This window comes from Ovis aries, chromosome 15 (genome assembly GCF_016772045.2).
Source record: "Ovis aries strain OAR_USU_Benz2616 breed Rambouillet chromosome 15, ARS-UI_Ramb_v3.0, whole genome shotgun sequence".
NCBI classification, from domain to species: Eukaryota; Metazoa; Chordata; class Mammalia; order Artiodactyla; family Bovidae; genus Ovis; species Ovis aries.
Window position 1 is genome coordinate 43,133,328 of NC_056068.1, and position 13,566 is coordinate 43,146,893.

At 41.0% G+C, this 13,566-nt stretch overlaps 1 protein-coding gene across 2 annotated transcripts in view; it reads left to right on the forward strand.

Annotated features, from left to right (window-relative positions):
- DENND5A (DENN domain containing 5A) overlaps nt 1-13,566 on the forward strand; it is a 101,688-nt gene that overhangs the window by 64,911 nt on the left and 23,211 nt on the right. For both annotated transcript variants that reach the window (XM_015101040.4, XM_060399925.1), the window contains exons 6-11: nt 4,246-4,563; nt 5,699-5,914; nt 6,400-6,634; nt 9,420-9,570; nt 10,243-10,336; nt 13,416-13,547. In XM_015101040.4, coding sequence (XP_014956526.2) covers nt 4,246-4,563; nt 5,699-5,914; nt 6,400-6,634; nt 9,420-9,570; nt 10,243-10,336; nt 13,416-13,547 — 1,146 coding nt within the window. The remainder of the gene's footprint in view (nt 1-4,245; nt 4,564-5,698; nt 5,915-6,399; nt 6,635-9,419; nt 9,571-10,242; nt 10,337-13,415; nt 13,548-13,566) is intronic.

Here is a 13,566-nt window from a genome sequence, read left to right on the forward strand (position 1 = left end):
AGGGTATTGGGGCTGGGCACACGATGTATAAAAGGGACTTTATCCAGAGGCATAAAGAGTGTACATTCCCTAACCTCCCCAAGTCAGAATTCATCAGTTGCTGCCCCATCTTTGGGCATCGAAGTCTGTGAAAAGCCCTTTGTTTCTTTTTACACCAACACATGAGCTCAGCTGGCCCAGAGCAAGTGAGAATGCTGTGCTGCTTTTGTGAAGCTTTCTTTGTCCTGTGCTTCTTTTTTGGGTTTCATTGTCTGAGCACAGGAAGGAGGCAGTTCCTCCACAACTGTGTCGGGGGAGGGGGTATTCTTTCTTTCTGTCTTGGGTCGCTCTTTCTTTCCTTCTTTCTCAGGATACTTTGTCAGTAGCTTTTCCCCAGTAATCTGTTGAGACTAACCAGTGAGGCTGTCTGTGATTTGGTGCTAGGAACTCAGGGCTGGGAAAGACCAATGTGACCTTTTGCAGGAAGGGATTTGGGAAACTTCTGTGGTTTGGGCTATCTATGTGATCACTGCCCCAGAGTAGCTAAGTCTTCCCATGGCCTCTCCTGATGAGACAGAAGGTTAATGGAAGAAAACTGATCACTTGGGTTCAGTGCCTCTTCCAGGCTTCTTCTTGTCCCTCAAGCTGTTTGTAGGAGTTGGCCTCTTTTCACATAAGGAAAGGGGTTTAAGGTAGATTTCAAGTTATTTCTGTTTGTCAGAGCCCTCTGTGTCCTGACAGGAAAGAGCATGAAGCTCTTGTGTTAGTCTGGTAGCTGAATGGCCTTCTTTTCATTTTGCCTTCTTATCCCTACCGGCCTCAGCCCAGCTCTGTGAAGAATGGCTAGTAGTGTTGTCTCAGAGGCTCCTGTCTTAACCTCCGAAGTGCGCCTGAGCTGCTTTCTTTTCTCCAGCCGCCTCTGCCCAGGAGTATCTGCAATATGTGGATACAGCATTTGGAGTTTATCAGATTCTTCACAGATGTTCTGTGTTTGGTCAAGAGCAGTGGGAGAAACGGTAGCCAAGCATTGTTGAATGGATGTAGTTGTGTTTAGCTGCCTCTGTGTTTCCTATTGAACAAACTGTTTTTTCCCCCCTTTAGAGAGAGGAGAACCAAGAGGATAAATAATTGCACTGTGTGCCTCTGAGGGGAGAGGTCACAGTGCTTTCTTCCGTTAGCTATATGGACAGGGCTTGTGAGGCAGGTGATTTTCAAGACTAGATGATTTAATTCTGTCTTTACTGTATTTTTTAATTGCTTGATCCAAAGGCATTTATGATTTTAAAATCTTAAAGGAATAAACGTAAAAGTAGGTGTTATTTTTAGGTGTTAAACATGTATTAGCTCTTTAACAAGGAAGGAAGGGTTCAAAGTTGTTTTCTAGTGGAGGAACTCTGGAAAGTGGAATTTAAAGTGATTCTTCTAATTTTTGAATCTTGGTTATGGGAAAGTTCTCTTTAGTTATGGATTTGTTAATGGAGTAATTTATGCACTCAGCAAATGTGTATTGAGTGAATGCATACATGGCACATGGACATGTTAAAACATGAAGTTTTCATAGATTGAAAATCTGTGAAATAGTTAGATAAAGCTGGACTTACCATATGGTCTTCCTACCTCCTAGAATATAAGACTTACTGATACAGGGATAAATAGCAGAAACAGTGGAACAGCATTTTGATACATAATAATACATACCATGCCAAAGAACTTTTTAGTAATGGAGCTGGAAAAATTGCTTGTCCATAGGAAAAAAAAATTCCTACCTTAATCAGATAACAAAGTCAACTTGAGATGGAATAAGCATTTAAATGTCAAAAGCAAAAATTTAAATCTTCTAGAAGAAAATGTTAATACAATCTTGATCTTGGGGTAGGGACTTTGTGAACAAGATGAAGAAAACACTTTCCATAAAATAAAAGATTGACAAATTTGATTTTTTTAGTTAAGAAAAAGACATTTTAAAATGAAAAGATAAAAGCTAGGAGAAGATATGTGTAGGACACATATAGCCTTTAAAGAGTTAGCATCAAGAGATTATAAAGAACTTTTGCAAATCGGTAAGAAGATGAGCAACCCAATAGATAAATGGGCTAAACATATGAAGAGGGATTGCATGAAAAATACACATTTCTTGTAATCAGGATCTTTGTAGCTCAGTCAGTAAAGAATTTGCCTGCAGTGCAGGAGACCCGGGTTCGATCCCTAGGTTGGGAAGATCCCCTGGAGAAGGAAGACTTGATAGACATGAGTTTGAAGCCTCCCTGTCCATCACCAACTCTTGGAGCTTGCTCAAACTCATATCCATTGAGTCAGTGATGCCATCCAACCATCTCATCCTCTGTTGTCCCTTCTCCTCCTGCCTTCAATCATTCCTAGCATCAGGGTCTTTTCAAATGAGTCAGCTCTTCGCATAGGTGGCCAAAGTACTAGAGCTTCAGCTTCAGCATCAGTCCTTCCAGTAAATATTCAGGACTGATTTTCTTTAGGATGAACTGGTTGGATCTCCTTGTTGTCCAAGGGACTCTCAAGAGTCTTCTCCAACACCACAATTCAAAAGCATCAATTCTTCAGCACTTAGCTTTCTTTATAGTCCAACTCTCACATCTGTGCATGACTACTGGAAAAACCAAAGCTTTGACTAGACGGACCTTTGTTGGCAAAGTAATGTCTCTGCTTTTGAATATGCTATCTAGGTTGGTCATAACTTTCCTTCCAAGGAGCAAGCATCTTTTAATTTCATGACTGCAATCACCATCTGCGTGATTTTGGAGCCCAAGAAAAGAGAGTCTGTCACTCTTTCCATTGTTTCCCTATCTGTTTGTCATGAAGTGATGGGATCAGATGCCATGATCTTAGTTTTCTGAATGTTGAGTTTTGAACCAACGTTTTCACTCTCCTCTTTCTCTTTCATCAAGAGGCTCTTTAGTTCTTCTTTGCTTTCTGCCATAAGTGTGGCCTCAGAATTTTCTTGGCTATTTTTTTCTTTTATTTTTATGGGTAAGATTCAGTCAGTTCATCAGATATGCCCTTCAAAAAAGTAAAAATCTTTCTGGGATTTAAAACCATTTTACATTGAATTTATAAATGTGGGGATAATTAGCATCTTTTCATTATGGAATTTTCCTATTTAATAATATATAGTGTGTACTTGTGTGTATATTCATTTATTGAAATTTTATATTCCACAGTGATAATAACAGTGTCGATTGACATTTATTGTATACTAACACTGTCCTAAATCCTTGATGTTGGTTGTCTCTTTATCCTTGTTATAACAAATACTTAATTAAGCACATAATAATACTCTGCAGTGAAGCAAATGACAATTGTCTTGGCAATTGGTTCATGGTTATAAGATAAATATACAAAGGTACTTGGCAACGGGTTCATGGTTATAAGGTAAATATACAAAGATAGAAGACTTTTCTAATTTATAGCTGCATTACTTGAGAATTCCAACATGGTTGAGAACTATGAAATAGTTAAACTGAACAAGAAACGTTTAAGACCTCTCAGGAGAAGAGTGGATGGTTAAGAGCTTGAGGGTACGACTTAAGTCAGGCTAGCTGAGTTCAAATCCCGGCTGTACTGCTTACTAGCGGTGTGACTTTGGACAAGTTACTTAACCTCTCTGTGTCAGTTTGTCTGTAAAATAAGGATAACTATTGCCAGGTTGCTTTTTGTTTATCCAGATTACCTACCTCCCCAGCAGTGTATGAAAGTACTGTTTCTCTGTGTCCTCTCAGAAGCAGTCTTAAAAACAGAAGAAAGCACAGAAATCACAAGACCAGCCATCAAATCTTACAAATCAGGAATGAGGCTCATAAGGGAATACTGGCATGCTCAGGGCCATATAGGGAGATAGTGACAGAGTCAGATCTGGGACCCAGACTTTCTGATACTCTCCTAGTATTCTTTCTACTGTTGTAAGGATTTGTGAGTTCAATAAATATTCTATGAGCATTTACTATGTGAGAATTTGGTGCTAGATGCTAAGCATCTATGTACTTATATAATCCTTATCACTAAGATAAGTATTTTTATCTTCATTTTATAACTGAGGAAACAGAGTTTCATAACTCCCAAGATCCCAAGACTGGAAAGCATCAGGGCAGGATTGGAACTCAGGTCAACCTCCTTCCACCCCATCTTTATGCCACACCTAATTTATGCCCATTGCAGATGTTTGCTCTTTCCTCTCTTCATAATTCCTCTAAATAACTCTGGAGTTGTTCACAGTCCTCCTCCTGTTTTGACTACCAGGCTAACCTCTGCTTTGTGGACATTGACAACCACTTCATTGAGTTACCAGAGGACTTGCCTCAGTTTCCCAACAAATTGGAGTTTGTCCAGGAAGTCTCTGAGATTCTCATGGCATTTGGCATTCCCCCTGAAGGAAACCTTCACTGTAGCGAGAGCGCTTCCAAGCTGAAGAGGCTCCGGGCCTCTGAGCTCGTCTCTGACAAGAGGAATGGAAACATTGCAGGCTCCCCTTTACATTCCTATGAGTTCCTCAAGGAGAATGAAACTATCGCCCGCCTGCAGGCCTTGGTCAAGAGGACTGGGGTGAGCCTGGAGAAGGTAAGATGTTGTATATGGGTCTGAGCTAAGGTGTCAAATAAAGTATAGGGTAAGAAAGTACCCAGTTCAGGGCAGTGCATACCTGTGAATAGTGAAAGGATGCTCTGTGTGGAAGACCCTGGATTTGGCTCTGGCAAACATGATCCCCCATGTGAATGCTACTTGAATCTAAATCTGGGTAGCTTTTCACTTTGGACATCAAGGAGAAACTGCTGTCATTCTCTATAAACACTGCAGCAGAGAGACTTAGAGGGATGATGGTGGTAGTCTGAGTTTGGGCCTCTTTCAGATCCATTGCCATGTGAATGTCACAGCAACCTGGAGCACATAGAGCAGGAATTGTTGACTTAGAGAGCCTGAGTGTTTTGCTTAAGATTAAATGCCTCTATGTGGTTGACTTGAAGTTAGAACCTGGTCCTCTTGAATTCTAGTCCTCTGCTCTTCCTGGGGATGTATGAGCTTTCCATTGCCTGACTTTGATGAGACTGCTTTCTGTAGTTATTTACTCATCTCTTCACCCTCTGCATTCTCACTGTTATATCACTTTCTTAAATTACATATAAACAAAATAGGATAATCATTTTGTTGGGCTTTTTCTTTTTCTTTTTTTTAGTGCAGTGTGAAATGTCATTTTCCTGGTTTGTTAGTAGCGCAGATATTAAAAAAGAAAAATAATGGCCAGTTAAAGAAAAGCAGAGAAATATTTAGAGAGGTTTACAAGGTTAAGAGAGACCAATAAGGAAAAATTTTTAGGGAGAAAGGGAACGTAAATATGGGGGAGAAAAAGAGATGAAAGGAGAATGAGAGTCTGACCTTGGTGCTTTACATTATCATTTTCTTGTTGCCTTCCCAAATTCCTTCTTTCCTGACCCTTGAGATAACTAGTGCCTTTTCTTCTAATGCTATTTCTCTGCCTGTAATAAGTTTCTCTCCATTTTCATTGAGTTGCTGGATTCCTGCAAGTGGAACACCCTCATTTATCTCTGCTTCATGTCAGAATTCCTTTCTTTTTTTCCCCCCCATTTTTTCTGTTTTGAATGACTCTTGTGGGGAAAAAAGGATACGTTGCCTTTCTTTGGGATAAAAAGAAAAACTCGGGTGTTCTCAACTGTTTTATTTTGTTTTGTTTTTGTAGCTGGAAGTGCGTGAAGACCCCAGTAGCAATAAGGATCTCAAAGTTCAGTGTGATGAAGAAGAACTCAGGATTTACCAGCTAAACATTCAGATCCGGGAAGTTTTTGCAAATCGTTTCACTCAGATGTTTGCAGATTATGAGGTGTTTGTCATTCAGCCCAGCCAGGATAAGGAATCCTGGTTTACGAACAGAGAGCAGATGCAAAATTTTGATAAAGTAAGTATTAATATAGTCCTGCTGGGGAGGTGGTAAGAAATGAGAACATTTAAAGATGTGACTGAATATGAGTTTTTCTTCCATAAAACGTGCTGGAAACAAGTTCTCGGTCCTTCTAATGTTGGTAAAATGTTTGGTTGCTTTAGAGCAGAGTGCTGGTTATTGGCTGTCAGGTGATTTACCTTCAGTCAGAGCTCTCTTAGGCAAAGATGCACATGCAGGTTGAACATTAGGATTCTGGGAACGTTGATTGCCACAGTAGGTTACCTGAGTAAGTTTAAGCCAATGTGTCAAAGTTGCAGGATATTTGAAATATATAAATTTTTTAAAATGATGAGGTTTTGCGCTTTGCTTTTTATAAAGACCTGGGAAGCTTCAGAGAACAATTAACCTACTGAATCTCATGGGTATGTAGGCTTGGTTGATTGAGGCTGACATGACCTCTTCCCTCTTGATGACACTCTGTTTCCTTTTGGTCCCACCAGGCATCTTTTCTGTCAGATCAGCCTGAGCCCTACCTGCCTTTCCTCTCAAGATTCTTGGAGACTCAGATGTTTGCTTCTTTCATTGACAACAAAATCATGTGTCATGACGATGATGATAAAGATCCTGTGCTCCGGGTGTTTGACTCCCGAGTAGACAAGATCAGGCTGTTGAATGTTCGGACACCTACTCTGCGCACATCCATGTACCAGAAGTGTACCACTGTGGAAGAAGCAAGTGAGGCCTCCTTGTTGCTAGCTTTCTAGCCTCTTGGATTATATCACTAACGTGTCCTTATTCCTAAATATGCCAGCTTCTTTCTCTTGTTTTCTGCTTTTGCATAAGTTGTTTCCATTGCCTGCAATGCTTTCCTCTGTCTTTTTTGCCTGGCAAACTTTTTCTCATCCTTTAACACTGTGTCGGTTAAGAATGAGTCCTCCTGTAAGTACTAGAGAATCTAATTAGCAGCGCATTAAATAAATGGGAGTTATTGTTCTCAAATTATCAAGAAGGGCAGAACTGGTGGTGGTTCAGCTGCTCAGCATTGTAATCAGGAAATGAACTTCTATCTTTTCACTCCAATATTCTTAACATGTTGACTTTTTATTATATTCATGCTTATTGCCTCATTGTTACAGGAGGCCTTCTATGTTCAAATTCAGGGCAAAGGGGAAAGTTGATGCCAGCTGTATTGTCCCTCTTATATCAGAAAGCAAAAGCTTTCCCAGAAATTCCCAACAACTTCTGTTGTCTCATAAAAGCATATTATGTGACTACCGTTAAGTGCAAGGGAGGCTATGAAAGTGAGTATTGACCTGGTATAATGTTAGCCCAAACTGTATTGAAATTCTGTTAGCAAGAAAGAAGGGGTGAGTGAGTTATGGGTAAGTAAGCTGCTAACAGAAATCCAGCTGATGTTTCTCTTCCTCTGGAGCCTTCTCTGATGCTCTCAGGCTGAGTTGATTTCTTCGCTAAGCTCTGTAGTACCTTGTTCTTGCCTCCCCTTTATAATCTCTGTTCTAAGGTATCATTATCAGGGAGCAATTTAAGATCTGAGACTGTATTTACTCATTGTCTGACTCCTAGTCCTCTAACATTGTACCTGGAACATATAGATGTTAAAAGTTGTTTGCTACTTGCATGGTGGAGTACACCTTTTTGTTCATAGAGATTCTGTCTGGATCAGTTTAACTAGAGAATAGTCTCAGCCTGAGGTGTCAAACTAAGTAGTGTGCTCACTTCTGTGAGTGATATTCAGTGTCCTTGTAGCTTGTTGGTATGTTTTGTTTGTTCATTTACTAAATGTAAATACTTCGTGCCCAGTGTATGGTAAGTGCTCACCAAGTATTTACTAAATGAATGAATGAAGGTGCCAAGCATTTTTTTAGGTTTTGAAGATACAAGTGGTGACTGGCTTCCTCAACGTTATGCTTGGTTGCCTTCTGACTTTATCTTTCAGCTCATGCTCTAGGCCTTTCATTAAGATGATAGTCCTCTTGGCCAAGACTTGAGGACATGTTGCCCATGCAGGTGGAGTACTCTGACATAGTCATCTTTGCCTCCTAGAGCACATCCAGTTTCAGATTCCAGAACCCTGCCTAAGGTTTTGGTCCTGGGGAGCAAAGTGATCTCCTAAACCATCACTTTAAAGCAGGACTTCCCAATCTTTTCATGTTGTGTTATACTTGGAAATGACAATATTTATATATGGCTTTGAGAGCCCAGGTCTACCACTTAAGGCCAAGAAGCCTTGAATTTGGGCCTGCTTGGTCAGGATGCATGTCCTCTCCCCAGGGGACTCACATCCTGAAGTGTTCTCCAGGTCTACCCATTACAGCTGGTCAGGCTGGTCCCCCACAGAGCAGGGATTGCATGCCCACACACGTGTGGCCTTGGCACTGTGTGCAGAGCTGGCCTGCCTGGGCATGTGTTTCTGTAGCCAAGAGTATCCAGACCAGGAGCCTGCTTTTGTAGATAGCTCTGTGGTGTCAGATGGCTTCCCAGGTGGCGCTAGTGGTAAAGAGCCTGCCTGCTAATACAGGTGGCATAAAAGATGCAGGTTTGATCCCTGTGTCGGGAAGATCCCCTGGAGGAGGAAATGGCAACCCACTCCAATGTTCTTGCCTGGAGAATCTCATGGACAGAGGAGCCTGGCAAGTTATAGTCCATAGAGTCACAAAGAGTCAGACACAACTGAAGCAATTTAACGTAACATTGTGGGGCTAAAGGGAGGAGTTTGTTTATACTAGAGACTGAAATGAGAGGCTGTAGTGACTTGAGACCTTCTCCTACCTAGAGGTTGAGGCAGTCAGTTCTCAGCCCATCTGTAATCCATTTGTTGAATACCAAATACTGATATGAATTACACTGGTCTCATTTGTGGCCAGGACATGAATTCTTGTGGTCTTGTTAGAATGTGGGGTTTGGGATATGGAAAGAGAGCTAACTAACCCTCATTTCTGTGACTCCTTTCAGAAAAATGAGTATCAAAGACCCTCCCCGCAACTACACACTCCGTTCCCAGGAGTAATGCCATTGGTATATTCCTGAGATATGTAATCCAATAATGCTTGTTCAGGGTTCTTCCTGCTGGCTTCAGATTTCTAGCCTAGAGTAGCTCAGCTACATCATCTCATTCTGCATGGACATCTCAGTTTCTTGAATCAGTGTGATTGGAAAATGGTAAAAACATAGCTACTGGCGACTTTTTAGAGATTCTTTAAAACGTGACATTTAGAGGGGATCTTGGAAATTCTTTTTTAAAGAATGAAGTTCCACAAATTTTGGTATCTTGTGTTTTCCTTTTTATTTAGCTCAAAATACTTTATTTCCTTTTTTGATTTTCTTTTTGACTCCTGGTTTATTTAGAAATGTGTTATTTAGTTTTAAGGTATTAATGATTGTTGTTGGTCACAGAACTTTGTCTGAATCAAGTTATTTCAGATTTATTGAGACTTGTTTTATGGCCCAGAATTTGATACATTTTTTAAAGTACTGGACTTTATTTTTCATTCTTATCCAGAGAAAGCAATTGAGCTGCGACTGGCAAAAATTGATCATACTGCGATTCACCCCCATTTACTTGACATGAAGATTGGACAAGGGAAGTATGAACCAGGCTTCTTCCCTAAGCTACAGTCTGACGTGCTTTCCACTGGGCCAGCCAGCAACAAGTGAGTCAACCCCAGAGATTCCCCACAGTGGTAATATAGTATCTGAACCTAGACTGTCATTTCCAGAAGACCTTGACTTTTGTAAAGCAAATGTGGAGAAGATACAAACTGTCCAGGTTGTTCACTTGTTTAAACAAGGAAACAGATGACAGAGCATCGTCAGCTCCCGTCTCCACTGTGCAAATTGGGATAGCTCCATGTATCAGGACCTGTAAAAGGCCAGACTGCAGATGGGTTGAAATCATCTGCAAATCTCATAACTGGGCCCAGACAGCACCTAGCTAGCACTGTAAGTGGTGGAGTAGAGTAAGTGGTGGTTGAAATAATTGGAGTCTGACCTGAAACTCAGTAACTTAGCAGAATTGTTTTTTCTTTGTTAACTTTTGGAGATAAGTTTATCGAAGGCCAGGCAGAGATGAGTGAAAATAGTTTTGGATCTGTAAGTGAAGTTTCTGTAGATGTTTCAAGAGAGAGAACGTCTTGGTTCCTTGGAAAGATATCTCTTTATTGCCCAGTCACTGATCTTTAACCTGCCCTTATATCAAGGTTTGAGCTACCTCTGGTGCCTTCTTGGTAGCTTCCCATTGGTCCCTAGATGTTTAAGTTTTCTCCTATAAGTTGACCTTACTTTCTTAGCAGAATATTCTTAATTGTCTGCTTTGATTCTGTCAGGTGGACAAAAAGGAATGCTCCTGCCCAGTGGAGGCGTAAAGACCGGCAGAAGCAGCACACAGAACACCTGCGTTTAGACAATGACCAGAGAGAGGTAAGACACCTTGAGAATGATAAGAAACGACCCTGTTACCGTGCTGTACCCTCCTTCTCTTTACATCCTTGGTCTCTGATCTGATTCAAACATCCTTCCCACAGGGAAGGGTTAATAATGAGTGAGTTCCTGATACCTGATATGAGCCTGGCTTGTGACAAATCTAGGATGTACAGTGGTTCACAAGTGGCAGCAGCCACTAACCACATGCATCCTCTCCCTGAGCCAGACTTGCACTTGTGTTCAGTGATGCTCCCAGTACTTGGAAGAAAGCCTTTCACTGTTGTTTCAGTAGTCACTCGTGCATGATACTCACTCTCTCCATGGGAGAGAGTGGTGTAGGGAGGGTGGTAGGGGTGACAGGAACATCAGGAGGTAAGATTCTACAACTTGGAAAAATTACTTTGAAAATTCTTGAGGCTTTTGTGTGTGTTTGGTATGATAGAAATTAATTTGTTAGAGTGAGATGGAGGAAAAGCTGAACTTGGGTTAATGCTGTGAATCTCTGAACATGGGGAGGAGAAGCCTTTTTTACCTATTTCTTTTCTTCATCTTAATTAAAAAGAGGTAATCTTGACTTTTTTCTCAGAGGAGCCAAGGGAATATTTTTATCAGGTGCCTGGGGATTGAGGATTCTTCAGTTGACCTGAGTCCTCATTGCTTGTAAGCAGTTTCTCAGCACTGCTATAACTTGTTCCCTGTAAAGTTTCTAGTTATAAACCTCAAGTTGCAGACCCTGCCTTACTGAGTTGCAGTGAAGTTGTGAAAATGGAGCTTAAGCTTCAGAAACCTATTTCAGCAACTTCTCTTTAAGAAAAGACCCTGCAGTTTGCTTTTTATACAAAGTCAAGCATATTATACAAAATAAAGCATATTATTTTCATATGTGTCTAGCACCTCCGTGGATGGGAAAATATTTTGCTTTTGCTGTTTTTTAAATGAATAAATTAAAATTGCAAAGTATGGTCATGAATTTTCAACTGCTGGTTTATAGGGTACAGTTGTACTTAGTATTTTTGTGAGGATGGCATAATGGGTGTAGGGTGTGGGTGTTATTTTTAAAGTTCTCCTCTAGGTCTTCTACCTACCCTCCATAATATTTCTTTCAGCAGGGTTTATTGAGCACGTTTTCTTGGTCAAAATCACTATAGTAAACACTTTGAAATATAAAAATAACAAGGAGATAGCTTTGTCCTCAGGGAATGCCAGTTTATTAAGGGGGCAAAGGTAGGTATGCAACTGTCTTTAGTAGAAGAGTTTTTTGAAAGAGCTGTATGGGAGGCATGCCAGTGTTTGATTACTGATTAGAGAAAATAGAGTTCCATTCTGTCTGGGATAATCTCACACAAGACTGCTTAGAGGAACTAGCATCTGTTTTAGTCTTAAGGATGATAGGATTGTTAGGAACAGAGATGAGCATTGCAAGAAGAGGAGATGGCAGGACCCAAAGTGTGGTGGTGGATTGTGTAAAGGAGACTGTGGGCAGAATAGTTTGGAAGCAAGAGGTACTGGAGGAAGCTAGCAAGTTAGAAAGCAGATAGCAGTAGTGCAGGTGATAGTCATTGAAGCCTAATCTTGAGGGTTGATAGTCGGGGCAGAAGGAGGGGCCAGAAACTAGAATGGACAGAATTGTACTTCTGGAATAAACATGGGCAAGAAAGAAGTTGGGTACAAATGTTGGTTGTGAAACGGGGGTACCGAGAAGGTGTCAGCGTACAGTTAATTGCATTGATGTGGGTTCTGTGTTAAAACACAGCATGTGGGGAATCACCAGCAAATTATAGACAAGCAGAAAATGCAGTTGTTTTGAGTGTGCATACATGCAAGAGTACTTCATGCGAGATGCCGGACTGGGTGAATTACAAGCTGGAATCAAGATTGCCAGGAGAAATATCAGCAACCTCAGATATGCAAATGATACTACTATAATGGCAGAAAGTGAAGAGGCACTAAAGAGCTTCTTGATGAAAGTGAAAGAGGAGAGTGAAAAAGCTGGCTTAAAACTCAACATTTAAAAAACTAAGATCATGGTATCTGGTCCTATCACTTTATGGCAAATAGATGGGGAAAAAGTGGAAGCAGTGACAGATTTTATTTTCTTGGGCTCCCAAATCACTGCAGATGGTGATTGTAGCCATGAAATTAAAAGATGCTGACTCCTTGGAAGAAAAGCTATGACAAACCTAGATAGCATATTAAAAATCAGAGACATCACTTTGCCAACAAAGGTCTGTCTAGTCAAAGCTGTGGTTTTTCCAATAGTAGTGTACGAATGTGAGTGTTGGACCATAAGGAAGGCTGAGTGTTGAAGAATTGATGCTTTCAAATGGTGGTGCTGGAGCAGACTCTTGAGAGTCCCTTGGACAGCTAGGAGATCAGACCAGTCAATCCTAAAGGAAGTCAGCCCTGAATATTCATTGGAAGGACTCATGCTGAAGCTCCACTGCTTTGACCACTTGATGCGAAAAGTGGACTCATTAGAAAAGACCCTGATGCTGGGAAAGATTAAAGGTAAAAGGTAAAGGGAGTGGCAGATGATGAGATGATTAGCGTCACTGACTCAATGGGTATGAATCTGAGCAAACTCCAGGAGATAGTGAAGAACAGGGGAGCTTGGCGTGCTGCAGTCCATGGGGTCACAAAAAGTCTGAGACAACTTTACAACAGTTTAGCAAAGATGGATATCTTTGATATGAGCAGAGGGATTAAATTCCTCCCAACTTGATGGGGAAAATGATTTTTCTCAATAGTACTCTGAGATTATAGTTGGTTTGTCCACGCATAGGAGTTTGCACACTCATACGTGTTGCAGCTGTGTGTTTTTTACCTTTTGTATCATTAAAGCCAAGATAATTCCAGCACTCAAGGAGTGCTTTACCTCAGAAAAAGAATTAATTCACCCTGTTCTGTTAGTTTTCCCTAAGATACAAGTGTTGCTTTTCAAACTTTGTCCTGAGCCTGAGAATGAGGCAGTAAGATAGTGCAGGGTGGTAGTGCCCTCTTCAGGCACCCATCTGTACTGGTTGCCTGTGATTTGTATGCATGGGCACAAAGTCTTTGATTTTTCCTTTTGCTTTAGAAGTACATCCAGGAAGCCAGGAATATGGGCAGCACCATCCGCCAGCCCAAACTGTCCAACCTCTCCCCGTCAGTGATTGCCCAGACCAACTGGAAGTTTGTGGAAGGTCTGCTGAAGGAATGCCGCAACAAGGTGAGCTGTGGACTCTTCT